The following is a 14,520-nucleotide window of genomic DNA, read 5'->3' on the forward strand; positions in this document are numbered from 1 at the left end:
TTAAAAAATTGATTTATAAATAAATGAAAATTTCAACGTACTCTTGATTAGGTAAATAAATATAAATTAATTCTTTTTTATTATAATTTTAATTGTTTTCAAATCTTGACTGATTTTAAAATAAAAATAAACAATTTTCTTTTCTTTTCTTTTCTTCTTCTTCTTTTTTTTTTTTTTTTTTTTTATCACACTAAATATAATATATTAAAATTATTTACTTTAAAAAATGATGATCAAACATAATTTACAAATTAAATTTTGTTCATATTTAATTTTTTGAGTAATAAATCAAAAATAAAAAGTAAGATGTTTATTTATTTATTTGATTTACAGTTGACCGGCATAATCAAAAGCTATCATTCGTTTCTCAAGGCGCGCGCAACCGAGGGGAAGGTGATGGAAGGGATGAGCCTTCATGGATTCATCTTGAGATGTGATGTTGATGAGGATTTATATGAGACGTAAGATGTTTGATATCAGAGAAGATTGTGGTTTCATGGACGGCTATGATTGTTGGGTATTCGAGCATTGGGAATTTGGTGGAGGCAAAGAAGTTTCGATTCGATGCCGGAGAGAAATGTGGCGTCATGTAATGCAATTGTTGGTGGGTACATGAAAATGGGTGATTTAAAGTGTTGCCGAGAAGGTGTTCGATGAAATGCCGGTGAATAATCTTGTATCTTTCACAAAAATGATCGGTGGGTATGCAAAAGCGGTGGCATGCTTTCTGCCATGAATTTGTTTCAAAAGGCACCTGAAAGAGATATTGTGGCATTGTCGGCTTTGATATCTGGGTATACACGAAATCGGCAGCCAAATGAGGCTGTCAAAACTTTTCTTGAAATGGGTTCTAGGAATGTGAAATCTGATGAGTTTCTATTGGCAAGCTTTATGTCAGCTTGTTCTCACGTGGGTTGATTCATATGTTACCAAGTGCTTAGTTGATCTTTGTGGGGCTCATGTTAGGGCAGCTCTTAAAGATATGAATGCCAAGTGTGGAAACATGAAGCGAGCCATGAATCTGTTTGAAGAAATGCCTAAAAGGGATCTAATTCCCTGTTGTTCTGCAATGTAAGGGTTGTCAGTCCATGGGCGTGGAGCTCAGGTTGTGTCACTCTTCGAGGGGATGTTAGATGAAGATCTAACTCCCGATGTAGTAGCCTTAACAGTCATCTTAACAGCTTGTAGCCATGCTGGACTTGTGGATGGAGGTTGACATTTCTTTGAAATCATGACGCGTAATCACTATGCATGTATTATTGATCTTCTTAGTCGATCTGGGAGACTATGAGCAGCTTACGAGCTCATAAAATCCGTGCTTGTTCAATCTCATGTTGGTGCATTGTGACATATTGTTTGCGGCCTGAAAATTATATTCTGATTAAGAGGTGGTAGCTTATCAACTTATTGAGCTCGAGCCTCAAAATGCAGGCAATTATGTGCTATTATCCAATATCTATGCTGCAGAAGAAAGGTGGCTGGATATGTCTGTTGTGCGGAACCAGATGAATGAAAGAGGGCTCTGAAAAATACCCCGTCGCAGTTTGGTTTAGTGTGTATACACTGTCTGCAATTTTACTGCACCAGCTGGTTAACATCTTGATTCATTTAGACTAACAATATCATTACGATGCTGGTATTAATTTGGGAAATATGTGCATCCTCACTTTGCCATGTTTATTGAAATTAATCACTGAAAACTGAATTGTGTTCCAAGTAAGACATGGCCACAGCAGCATGAAGAGCTGCTCCTATGGGAAGGGCCTCCTCATCAAGGACAAAGTGCGGTGAGTGCAACGGCCGGCTTGATCCCAGAGTTTCATTCCTTACCCCAATCCCATATATGGTAGCTGCAATCCTCTGTGAGAAGAAACCGAAGTCTTCAGCTCCCATGGTCCATGGAAGGAGTTGCACATTGGATTCTCCAAGTAAGCTATTTCCTACTCTATTTGCATGTTCAAACAATGCTTCATTGTTAACCATTACTGGTGTATCCTCCATAAACTCCACTGAAGCATAACAATGGTGCACTATTGCTTGTTTGTTGATGACCTGTTGAGTAGAAATTAAGATTTGTCCAACTTAAAAAAATATGGGAATTTGTTAAGTTGATCAATTGAAAAACAGGCCATACCTCTCTGATCCTTTCCTTGAGGTAAGAGAGACCCTCAGGGGACAAGCTCCTAAAAGTTCCTCCAACTTTCACGGTTTCAGGAACTACATTTTCTGCTTGCCCTCCGTCAACAAATGCAACCGTTACCACCTACATTGCTGATTATTAGTTTACTATGATCTGTTTTCAAGTTTCCTTCAGTTTAATGAGTTAACGGCCCCCCAATGAGAAGGCCTTTCCCCTTCAAAAGGAAACCCGGGAAAGAAAGAGTTATGCTATTGACCAACTCTTTCGTAGTGACTTCGAATCAATAGGCCTCTCTCTCCTTTTTTTCTCATTTTGTCTGAGGTGGGCCGAACAGAGAATGAAATGTAGAAATATGGGAAGGGTTCCAAACCTTTTGTTTTTTTAAAATGATATATCGAGATATACCTACTGAAGTACTAAAGGCTTCCGGGGCTTACATCCCCCAACCTAAAAAAAGGCTTTCAGTAGCATAGAATCTAAGCCTTTTGAAGCGCCAGTAGGTGTAGCAGTGGGTAGGGCTTTCATTCTTATCGCTCCGGGTTCCGATCTATTATGACCTCAAGTCGGTTCAAAGACAACCTCTTCCGTAAAAGTAGGCAGGTAATAACCTAACCTTTAAGAGTCTGTTGAAGGGGGAGCCCTCAGACAATTTTGAGTTGTTGTTTGGACTGAAGTATTGAATCTTGTTGAAAAGTTATCTCATTCTTGTGGTCTTAACAAATTGATAAAATTAGGGACTTGATTTAGAGGGAGTAAAACTTACCCCAGCCTCAAGAGGATCTGTCTCACGAGATACGATCTGTTGAAGAGCCTGAATTATGAAGGCTGTTGCCAAAACTGGGTCCTTCGTCTTATGTGGGGCTGCTGCATGTCCACCCTTTCCTCGGATTAAGGCTGAAAAATGTCCTGCTCCAGCACATACAGGACCCGGCCTGGAGGCTATGACACCAGTTGGTAAGGAAGGCAAGACGTGCAATGCAAAGATTCCATCTATGTTATCAAGGGCATCTTCTTGTAGCATCTGATAAGCTCCATTACACTCTTCTCCTGGCTGGAAAACTAGCTTCACGGTTCCCTTCAAACAACATCATATACAAACAATCCTGGTCAGCTCCTTCCCTGGTTAAAAGAAAAAAAAAAAAAACAGGATTTACCATTATAAGGCTGAAAATTTTTACCTTAAGTTTCTGTCTCTTACTCTGTAGCAACCTTGCTGCTCCTAATAGCATAGCAACATGTGAATCATGACCACAGGCATGCATTTTACCTTTGACCTTGCTTTTGAATTCCCATTCTACCAATTCCTTCAAAATTATGAAGAGAATAAACTTTATATTAAGCTTGGAGAATCTGAAACTGTTCACCCTTGCAAGATCATCTCTATAGAAAACAACAATTAGCAAGGTTGAATCTCTCTCTCTACATATATATATAGAGAGAGAGAGAGGGGGGGGGGGAGTACCTGAAGAGGAAGCGCATCCATGTCTGCTCTTAGAGCAAAAACAGGTGTGGAAGAAGAAAGAGAAGCCCCTGTAATGGAAGCCACCACTCCAGTCTTGGCAACAGGCCACTGGTAACTGATACCAAGCGAGTCAAGCTCAGACCTCACGAGTTGACTCGTTCTGTACTCTTCAAATCCCAGTTCTGGATACTCATGGATTCTCCTTCTAACTCCTTTTATCCACTCCATGAAATCCCCTTCCCTTGCCAAACCCATCAGCTTCTGAGTCAGTGAGTGGAGCTCCGAGCCATCTCCTCCGTGCTCCACCGCCGACAGCCGCCACAAGGCTACCCCAAATAACAGCATCCAACAAAATAGCTTGAAGTCCATGCCGCCGCCGCCTGCCATCTCAAAATCAAAGCCCTCTGATGTGTATTTATGTATATTTGATTGTTGAGTGGCTATAAACTTATAGTTTTATTATATTGAGATGCCTTTTGTCAGCTCTGGTGAATAATTGTTTGGGAACTGTCATATTTAGATTAGGATTGAGATTGAGAATGACCTCTCTAAAATATCCCAGTTTTTATCATCGTTTTAAATGTTCATTTTTCATTCCCTTATTTTCCTCTAGCCAAATTCAATTGTTGCGTCAAATCATGAATTTCTTCTTTTTATTTTATGGATAAATTCAAATCTTCGTCCACTTCCTTTAGATTTTTTATCTTTTACTCGTGATTGTGACTAGTTACATTCACGAGTTGATATAGAAAATAAATTTTAAGACAACGAGAATGAGAGTAGAAGGGAATATATAACATCGTTAGCTCCAACTTCAATGAAATTTATAAATGTTTTATCACTTAACAAGAAACGTCCATTTTTCATGAGTGAGGAAGCAATTCCCACGAGCCCATGAGATAAATAGGGACGGGGACTTCACGTACTACCCCTTTCACCATCCCCACCCTCAATACCTATTTTTCTAATTTAGCAATATTATTGTAATAATGTTAACCATATGATTGAATATTTAGACTATATATTTAAATAAGTTGACAGGTAATATTATTTTTATTTTTATGAGAAATTTCTTTTAAAAAAATTATTTAATTTAATTGATTTATTTTAAAACTAAACAAGAACATCCCCACACGTTCAAAATGTTTTTAAAATGATCATAGAAGTTGAGTTTAAATTTTGTAGATAAGGAGCAATAGCAGCCAATGTTGACTCTTAATATGAATTTTTCAAATTAAAACTTAAAAATTACAATTATTTATGTTTTAGCCTACGTCTTCTAGTGGATGATTTTTAGCCTTTTTTATATTATTTTTTTAATACGAATTAATTTTGAGTTGTCCGGTCTCGTAGTAATGCGGGCAGCTCCAAAAGCGTGTGGAAGGATGAAGCATTAAAACTCACCGTTTTACTATGACAATTGAAAACGACGTCACATCATCATCTATCCACCATTTTTATATTTTCCCAAATTTCAACTCACCCCCCTCAACTTTTCATTAATTCCATCACAACCCCCCATTTTTAGTCGAATTATAAATTTTTCCAAATTTGAGTTTTTTCTACGTTTTTTATTTATTAAAAATATTCTTCAATGAAAATACGTCAATCTGCTATTAAGAATAATAAAAATTAAATTAACAATATTCACGGAGCAGACGACAGTTTTCTGATAACGGCGGCGGAGAAAGAGCGGTTGGCGGTGCTATAGCCGCCGTCGACGACGAGATTATGCCCGCTTATGACTCTGGATTCATCACTACACAAGTAGAGCGCCGCCTCCGCCACATCCTCCGCCGTCGGAACTACCCCCTTTAAAATCGCCGACGAGCGGACCACCTCTTCCAGCGCCTCCTCCGTGAATCCCAACGCATTTCTCAGTAACGGCGTTGCAATAGCCCCTGGAGATATCGAATTAACCCTAATCCCAAATTCCCCCAATTCCACACACAAATTCCTCATCAATCCCACCACTGCGTGCTTCGACATCGTATAAGCATGCGGCGATTCGCCGCTATTCACCGAAGCAACACTGGAAGTGAAGAGAATCACGCCGCTTCTTCTTGGAATCATAACCCTAGCCGCATGTTTCGCTCCTAAAAACCCTCCGTACACATTCACCTCGAATACCTTCTTGAAATTCTCCCCATCCGTACCTAAAATCGTCGGATCCATTTCGCCGGTGATTCCGGCATTGTTGTACATTATATCTAACTTCCCGTACCTCTCGACGGCGAAATCGACAGCGTTCTTCACATCGGAATCGCTCGTCACGTCGCAGTGTACATACGAAACAGTTTTCTCAGATCCGAGTTCTTGGCAGAGTGATCGGCCGAGATCGTCGAGGACGTCGGCGACGACCACACTGGCGCCATGTTTAACGAACAACCTGGCGGTGCTCTTGCCGAATCCGCTGGCGGCGCCGGTGATTATGGCAACTTTACCGTTCAACCTGCAAATTGAAGGAAACAGAGGTTCCGTTACTGGATTTTTCAGTGTTCCAAGGATTGTGGAGGGAAGAGAAATGAAAGAGAGGGAAAGTAAATTAACCTCTTGGAAGAACAGGATTCGTCCATTTCTGTGAAGAATTAAATTTCTGGGGATTTGAATTGGGAATCTGTTTCCCCTGGGCGTTCTGGACTTTCCTAATTCGTCGTGCTTTTATTTATAGATGAACACAGCTCATTACTTCTCAATTTTTATTATATTAATTATTACTTTCTTTCTTTATTGGTATTATATGCCTAACAATTTGAATTTCAACTTTAATTTTTTTTTCATTAGTTTTTGGATAAATGTTTGTTTAAAAAATATTTTTAAATTTTTTAAATGGTTTGAAAAATCATTTTAAAATTTCAAAATTTTCATTACTATTCTTTTAAATTTTATTTATACTATTAAACTTTTTTAAAATATATTTAAAAATATTTTTACAAAAAAAAAAAAAAAAAGTGATTTGTCAGTATACAAATGGAACGGTTTATTTACCCTCGATAGATCATTTTTTTATTTGATTTCTCGACCTATGATTCAATAAATTCAAGTTTTCTCGCTTCTTAAATATCCTCTTAAATCTCATTTTTATTTTTTAATTTGTAATACCTCTTTTATTTTTAAATATTATAACTTTGAATAAAAATGAGAAATTTTTTTATTTTTTTAACGTTCCAAATATAAATATAAAAAATTTCAACCCTAAATAGTCAAGTTCTGTACATATAATATACATTAAAATTTTATTTATATGAATTTATGAATTTTATATATATAATACACGTGGCCAGCTTGGTCTTTTATGAAAGCATTTATTTTTTGAAATTATATATATATATATATATATATATTAAAAATTATTTTATGTCATAATGGATTAAGAAAAAAAATTATTTTGCAAAATAAACAACCGTGGTAAAAATGTAGACCTTGACCAATATCTTCTTAGGTCAAATGAAAAAGGAAAAAAAAACATACCCAGACAAACAACACTAGTAAGAATAATCTCGAATGCACGAGATTTTTCAAATAGAAAAACGGCGATAAAAATATGTACATACTTTGTAAATGTGGTAAAAACGATAGAAGAGTATAGAAAGACAGAGACCGAAGTAAATCAACGTGGAGGGTAAAAGAACTTGAAGATATTTGTGACCGTCTTGTTGGACGGTTTAATTTTGAATGGAAAGATCAAAGAGCTTGAAATAGATTTATTTAATGCAAGAACCATTTTTTAAATTGCTCTATTTAGAAATTAGCTATTTCTCTAATTGGGCTTTTTATACTTTGGGCCGCTAGAACAATACACTTTTGGGCTTAAGCAAGAAACCCATCATGAGGCCCAAAATAAATGGGCTATGGAATGGGCCACATTCGATCACTTCATATAGGCTTTTGCATGCGTATTGGGCTTGGGCCCAAGTGGTTCGGAGTGAGCATTTAAGCATTGATGATATGCCTCAACTTAACATTTTAACCCTTAAAATTTAAGAAAATAATTAAATTCGCCATTGTAATAAGGTTTTAGCTATCAAAAGGTTGATGTCACATTTTTAATAATATTATTTATTTTTCTTTATTTTTAGTTATAAATAAATATTGTATATATATATATATATATATATATATATTATTTTATAATAAGCTTTGAATGAACTTCAAACAAGGAGTGAATAGAACAAAAATGGAAAGAAATAATAACAGCAAATATATTAATTAGGTAAGATTTTATAACTCATAATAAAAGGATGATGTCAATATAAATGTTAGAGAGGCCACAATTTCCAAAAATAAAAATAAAATAAATACAAATTTAATTTGGAAAAATAAAAAAGAACAATAATTGTCCAAATATTACGGCTTATAAATAATAATAAAAAATAAAATGGCACACGAGGCGCGCGCGTTAGTTAATAAATAATAAATTCATCTTTATATATTTGAAGCTGTTATAACGAATTCATCATGTCATTTCATACCAACATCATTCATTCAAGTAGTAATAATAGATAGTCTTGAATTATGTTCTATATTACTATATCAATAACTTTATCATAAATGTGGAGCCTAATACGAGAGTAAGGGTGTGATGATCTTATGTGAGATCCCACGTCGATTCGGGAAAACAACGAAACATTCTTTATTTAAGTGTGAAAACCTCTCCCGAGTTTATGTATTTTAAAAATCTTGAGGAGAAACTCGAGAGGGAAAGTCCAAAGAAGACAATATGTGCTAGCGGTGGGCTTGAGCTGTTATAAATAGTATCAAAACCAAACACCAGACAATGTGTCAGCGAGAAGGCTGAGCTCCAAAAGGGGGAGGGGGGGGTGGACACGAGATGGTGTACCAGCAATGACGCTGGTCCCCAAAGGGGGTGGATTAGGGGTCGCACATCGATTGGAGAAAGAAATGAGTGCTAGCGAGGACGTTGGGACCCGAAAAAAAGTGGACTGTGAGATCCCACATCGGTTGAGGAGGAGAATGAAGTTTTCTTTATAAGAGTGTTGAAACATCTCCCTAACAGACGCGTTTTAAAAACCTTGAGGGAAAGTTCGAAAGGGAAAGCCCAAAAAAGATAATATCGGCTAACAGCGTTTTAATAGCTTTTAAGGGAAAGTCCATAAACAAAAGCTCAAATATGACAATATCTGCTAGCGATAAATTTGGGCTATTACACCTTATCTGATCTGATTTGCAAGTGCTTTGGCCGTAAATTTGTTGATCAAGAGAATAATGTGACCTGCTAAAGAAAATAAAGAATCGTGTGCTGGTGCGCACATTAATCCTTTCAGACTCGTCTCACCTTAGCCACTCTAGTCCTAGTCCATCGATGTGGGCTTTTGGCCATTTGACCTAATTTTCTCCTCGTTTAACATTCGATTGGTTATCAATTATGTTTCGAGTCCTAACGGGTATGGTTAAAAATGGGTGAGCTTGATATTCATTCTATGTGAACCCCATTGAATGACCTAGAACACATTAATGTTTGATTTTAAAAAAAAAAAAAAAAAAAAAGGTGTTGAGGGAAATAAAAGGGAATTGAATGGAGGGCATAGTTGTCAGTGGAAAGTACAAGATATTCATACACTCGACAAATAAACATCCTTTTACTTTTACTATATGATATGATGTGATCCTTGTTGGCCCTTTTTCTCATATTTCCTTTAAAAAAAAATGGAATATAACATTATTAAATTTTTATCAATATATTTATTGTCATCTGTCACGTATCACTGTCAGTCTCACAATTTAAAAACGCGTCTATCAGGGAGAAGTTTCCACACCCTTATAAAATATATTTTGTTCTCCCTCTTCAACCAACGTGGAATCTCACAATTCACCACCATCAGAGTCCAACTTCCTTGCTGACATCAGTCGAAGTAGGTTTAGACTTTCTCTATAGTAGACGCATTTTAAAATCGCGAGACTAACGGGAATACGTAACGGACAAAAGAAAACAATGTTTGCTAACAGTAGACTTGAACTGTTACAGTGATGAAACGACATTGAATTATATGTTAATTTAAATATTTTTTTTAACTTATTAGTAAATATGAATATATTTTTATAGACATTTTGTTTGGACAACGACATTTAAACATTATTACATCTAAATGTAAAATATTTAAGGAAGGAATAAATATGGCGTTGAGGTTATGTTTTTATGTACGCTGCCTTTGGGGCGTCCTTCCCATTCATATGTTTGGGCTTCTAAACTGAACTAAATTCAATAACCTATTTAATACGTGCACCTTCCCCTCTTTATTATTATTAAATTAAATTACAAGCTTTCGATAATACGTCAAAATTTCATATGGGTGGGATTGATGACCCGAACCACCAAAGAAAGTTCACAACCCAACCTATATATTTTCGGGTTAGATTGGGTTATCTGGTTATTGTTTTAATTATTTAAAAAAAAATATACTTATCTACCATACATATTACACTCAGTTGGTTAAAAGTAAGGGTCCTATTTTTTGGTTGGTTGGGTTGATCCAATTTTTTTTAAAATTAATATTTTAATTTTTTTTAAAAAAGAGAGAAAAAGAAAAAAAAAATATTTTTAACCGTTGTACAATGGAGTGAGTTGAATTTAATTCAAAAATTTGAACGTGAAACTGTTGCCCTACACTGCTGAGGGGTTTTATTTATTTAGTTATTTATTTATTTAAATGTATATTTGTGGCTAATTGTGAATGCACCCATGGTTCCACTATGGCTACTTTTGGAAACGACTTTATTGAATTTAATTTATATTTTTACCATGTGTCAAACACGTTTTACTTTATAAAGTGTTTTTTTAATTATTTTTTAAAAACTTTATTCTATTTTGAAAATCAAAACAACGAATTCTTAAATAAAATTGTCCAAATGGAATAAATGTATGAGTTTGTTTTATAATGCGATTCATGCCCAAAGGTCGGCCGAAGTTCGGTATAGACTCGATTAAAGTCAAAGTTTGACCTATTTAATTAATTTAACCTATTTATTCATTTGGTCGTATACGACTGACTATTTTAAAAATTGGGTAGATTCATCGTATTATCGAGTCAGTCAGTTTAAATTTTTAAATATATATCTCATATTTTTTTATATATTATATTTCATAATTTTGAAAAAAAAATATATAGATAAAAAATTTAAAAAAATGCTAAAAATTAATAAATTGGTATAATATCAACTATAACTTTATAGAATAGAAATTATAAAAATTTAAAATTTAAAAATAAATTCAATAAGAATAGAAATTTCATAATTTCAGAAATGATTCGTTCATCTCTCCAACCGATGCGAGATCTCAACCCATCCTTTTTGGGGCTCAGTGTTTGACTCAGTTACCATTTGTAATAGTCAAAATCAACCGCAAGTTCGTTTTGGTTCATTACGTATTGTCATCAGTCTCACGATTTTAAAATACGTCAACTAGGGAGAGAGGTTTCCACACTCTCATAAGGAATGATTCGTTTATCTCTCCAACCAATGCAAGATCTCACAATCCACCCAAAACCCACAGCTAGCAAATATTGTCCATTTTGACCTATTACGTATTGTTATCAGCCTCACGGTTTTAAAAACACGTTTACTAGGGAGAGGTTTCCACACTCTCGTAAGGAATGATTCGTTCTCATCTCCAACTGATGCGAGATCTCACAAATCCACTCCTTTTGAAAAGGTTGGCTCTAAGATCTCGTAATTAATATTTATAGACTAAGTATAGTCGAACGAGCGGAAGTGAGAAGGTTGGGTGGAACCAACCTAAAGTGGAAGAGAGTTAAAATTTGGTAGAGTTTGAACTTAGGTGGAAACATTTGAAACAGAAATATTGAATGCAAAAATAATTATATTTAGGGGGTGGTTGTTTAATTGTGGGGAAAAAAAAACCGTTGCAAGAAAAAAGAAATATAAATAATATGGTTGGATATAAATAAATACGAGCTTATCGTTTGAAAAATAATAAAATGGAATAATGATAAATTACTCCAACTAGCCTTCCCCTCTTGGTGGCTCCCATTTAAAGCTCCCAATTAAATCCCATTAAACTCAAACCACCTTACAATTTATTGTATTAACCAAATTTCCACTTCTTCCATTAATTTATTTTTCTTCATTTTTCTCTCTCCCCCATATTTCATTCCTTTTTTTAAATATTTTTTAAATTATTTTTAAATTATTTTTAAATTAATTATAATTTAGTACAAATATATGCATAGTACTAACTCTAGATTTAGAGAGATTTGGTCAGTCTGACCACTTTAATGTTATATACTTTATAAATATTTTATGTATTTCATCAAATTATTTTTAATATATAGTTTTCATGTGAATAATCTTAAATCTTAATAAATAAATAAAAATAGTTGTTAAAATAATAATTAAATGAAAATTAAAGAAGAATGGCATTGCATGGGCTGACAGGGAGATGTCAAAGGGCAGTGGGGGAACTTAATATTTAGGTTTAATTTAGGGGTTGCTGGCAGGTTCTTATCAGTGTCATGAAGTTAATAACCCGAAGTTGATGCCGCGAGGCTTAAATACGGTGCGTTTTACCATACCATTAATATTTTTTTTTTTATTATTTATTTAATTGGTAAGTTTCTCGATTGATTTTGTGCATTAAGGATAAGTTTCACTCGAGCTAAATTAGGTTAAGATTACGATAAATATAGTATTTTCGAGCAATTAGCCTTCTTTTTCTTTAGATATGTACGAAGCATTTACGCAAATGGTCAAGCACGACAGTTTTAACCTATTATTTGTTAGATACGTCTAACTAAGTTATTTGCATATATTGCATAATATCAACCGTGCAATTTCTCCCATACAACTTACTATTATATTTATTAAATTAAATTATATATATATATTTTAATTTTCTCTTTATATTTAGCTCCCAACCACACAAACTAACTAAGCTGGCTTACATTCATTCTCATTCATTAGTAACACATGCATGAAAAAGCCCTAAAAAAACTTTGGTATATAATAATAATAATAATAATAATAATAATAATAGAATTGTTATGAAATTTAAAAATGGAGTATGGGTGCCCAAAATAACCCTCATAGTGAAAGAAATTGAAGATCTGTCTAGATAGGGTAAAGAGGGCCAGAAATGATATTATTGCAAACCTATTGCCAAATTTTGCAATTAAAAAAATAAATGAATCAATTTTTTTTTTTTTAAAAAAATCTCAATAAAGTAAACGAACATTTAACAAGTTGTTCTTCCCCATGCAGTTGATTTAGTGCTACAAATTAATTTTCCCATGTACCGTTGTGTTTAAATATTTTGGGAGCCGTTGATGGGGTTTTTAATTCTAGTTTAGCTGTTACAATTGATTTATATGGATATATAATTAATTACTTTTATCTCTCCTTTTTCTTATTAAATTACAATTTTATCCCTGCATGACATTCTACGTAAACATTAATTTAAAATAATTTTATAAAACAATGTCATGAACTTATACGTTAGTATAAAATTCTTGAAATAAAAGAAGAGAAATATGAAAATGACCTACTAAATAAATGTAATTACCGACGCAGGTTTCATGGTTTTACTGTGACGCTGCTATCAGCCGTTACAGTGGTGTTTTGACTTTACTAGAAAAAAAAAATAAAGTTAATTTTTATTGAATTTTTGAAAATATTAATGGGTTTATAAATAATTTAGCTAAGAGGCTCTCTCTCTCTCTCTCTTCATTTGTTTGCTCACCTTACTCTAACATGGAACATGGAGTGGAGGAGCTTAATTAATTTGAATTGAATACAAGAAAAGGCAAAGTAATTATTTTATTTATTTTCTTCTTCTAATTTATATACAATACAAGCCTCATTTTGAAATACGCAATTAAATAAGGACTAAAATGCAAACCCCAGACGAATTCTTGGCCTTATAAATAAGCCCCTCTTACAGGCCCCAACTCAACTCCCCTGCAATCCCAAGCTCTGTTTTTTCAAATTTCCTCTGTTTATTTTTTTTTTATTTTCAGGTGAATTAAAATTTCTTTTTTTTTGCTTATTTGCATGTGAAGATTCCATTAAAAAATAACCCATTTTTGTTTTGGTTTTAGATTTGTGGAGATTAGAAGAGAAGATGAACCGGAGAAACAGTGGCGGCGGAGGAGGAGGAGCAGCAGCAGCGCCGAAGCTGGAGCTGAAGTTGAACCTGTCTCCGCCGAGGGCGAATAGAGGAGTGGAGTCACCGAGCCGGTCGGCCACGGTGTCGCCGACGTCGCCGCCGAGCTCGTGTGTGTCGTCGGAGGAGGAGATGACGGTGGGGAGAGTGAGATACTCGAGCAGCCCTGAAGCGACATCGATGATGCTGGTCGGATGCCCACGGTGTCTGATGTATGTTATGCTGTCGGAAGAAGACCCAAAATGTCCGAAATGCAAAAGCACTGTTCTTCTCGACGTTCTCCATGATAACTCCGCCGTCAAAACCAGAAGAAACTAGAAACAGAGACCAAGAACATCAAATTCTACAAGTTCAGAGATATTTTCTTTTTCTTTTTCTTTTCTTTTTTTTTTTTTTTTTTTTGGAATTTTAGAGTGAAGCTTAGTTTTACTCTGTTGATAGGACAGTAGAATTGTAGAAGATGAAGAATCTTAGTTTTTTTTTTTTTTTTTTTTTTTTTTTAAATTTTTAATTTTGGGTTGAAGAAGAATATTTAGAGACCAGATTTTTCTGTCTCTTTTAGCACAGGACTATGTAACCAGCGGTTAACTGCGAGTGCCCAAATGTTTCATGTTTTTTCCTTTTTTTTATTTTTGTTTATTTTTAACTTATTATATTGAATTTACTTCATTTCATTATATTTAAAAGTAGTTTATTAAAAATATTACATGGCAAGGAAGTGTATTTAATTAAATATTAAATGATAAAGTCATCTATCATTTATTTTTTACCATATTTAAAATT

The 14,520-nt window shown here is 34.4% G+C and overlaps 2 protein-coding genes, 1 non-coding gene and 1 pseudogene across 3 annotated transcripts; 2 read left to right on the top strand and 2 right to left on the bottom strand.

Moving 5' to 3' along the window:
* Window positions 1-183: 183 nt before the first annotated feature.
* On the top strand, window positions 184-1,553 carry LOC111803687 (putative pentatricopeptide repeat-containing protein At5g37570; annotated as a pseudogene).
* Window positions 1,554-1,643: 90 nt separating this feature from the next.
* Window positions 1,644-4,044, bottom strand: LOC111803622 (IAA-amino acid hydrolase ILR1-like 3). The gene is made up of 5 exons (XM_023688121.2): window positions 3,603-4,044; window positions 3,319-3,444; window positions 2,904-3,215; window positions 2,135-2,263; window positions 1,644-2,052 (listed from the first exon to the last, which is right to left on the bottom strand). The coding sequence occupies exons 1-5, from the start codon at window positions 3,987-3,989 to the stop codon at window positions 1,687-1,689; spliced, it is 1,320 nt and encodes a 439-aa protein (XP_023543889.2). The 5' UTR covers window positions 3,990-4,044; the 3' UTR covers window positions 1,644-1,686.
* Window positions 4,045-5,142: 1,098 nt separating this feature from the next.
* LOC111803623 (short chain aldehyde dehydrogenase 1) lies at window positions 5,143-6,303 on the bottom strand. Its single transcript, XM_023688123.2, has 2 exons — window positions 6,153-6,303; window positions 5,143-6,054 (listed from the first exon to the last, which is right to left on the bottom strand). The coding sequence occupies exons 1-2, from the start codon at window positions 6,176-6,178 to the stop codon at window positions 5,250-5,252; spliced, it is 831 nt and encodes a 276-aa protein (XP_023543891.2). The 5' UTR covers window positions 6,179-6,303; the 3' UTR covers window positions 5,143-5,249.
* Window positions 6,304-13,509: 7,206 nt separating this feature from the next.
* Window positions 13,510-14,414, top strand: LOC111803624 (protein GL2-INTERACTING REPRESSOR 1). Its single transcript, XR_015422755.1, has 2 exons — window positions 13,510-13,591; window positions 13,673-14,414. It is a non-coding gene; the product is annotated as a protein GL2-INTERACTING REPRESSOR 1 (transcript).
* Window positions 14,415-14,520: the final 106 nt, after the last annotated feature.

The sequence above is a fragment of the Cucurbita pepo genome, chromosome 10, assembly GCF_057944985.1.
Source record: "Cucurbita pepo subsp. pepo isolate OVF chromosome 10, ASM5794498v1, whole genome shotgun sequence".
In the NCBI taxonomy this organism is placed as follows: domain Eukaryota; kingdom Viridiplantae; phylum Streptophyta; class Magnoliopsida; order Cucurbitales; family Cucurbitaceae; genus Cucurbita; species Cucurbita pepo.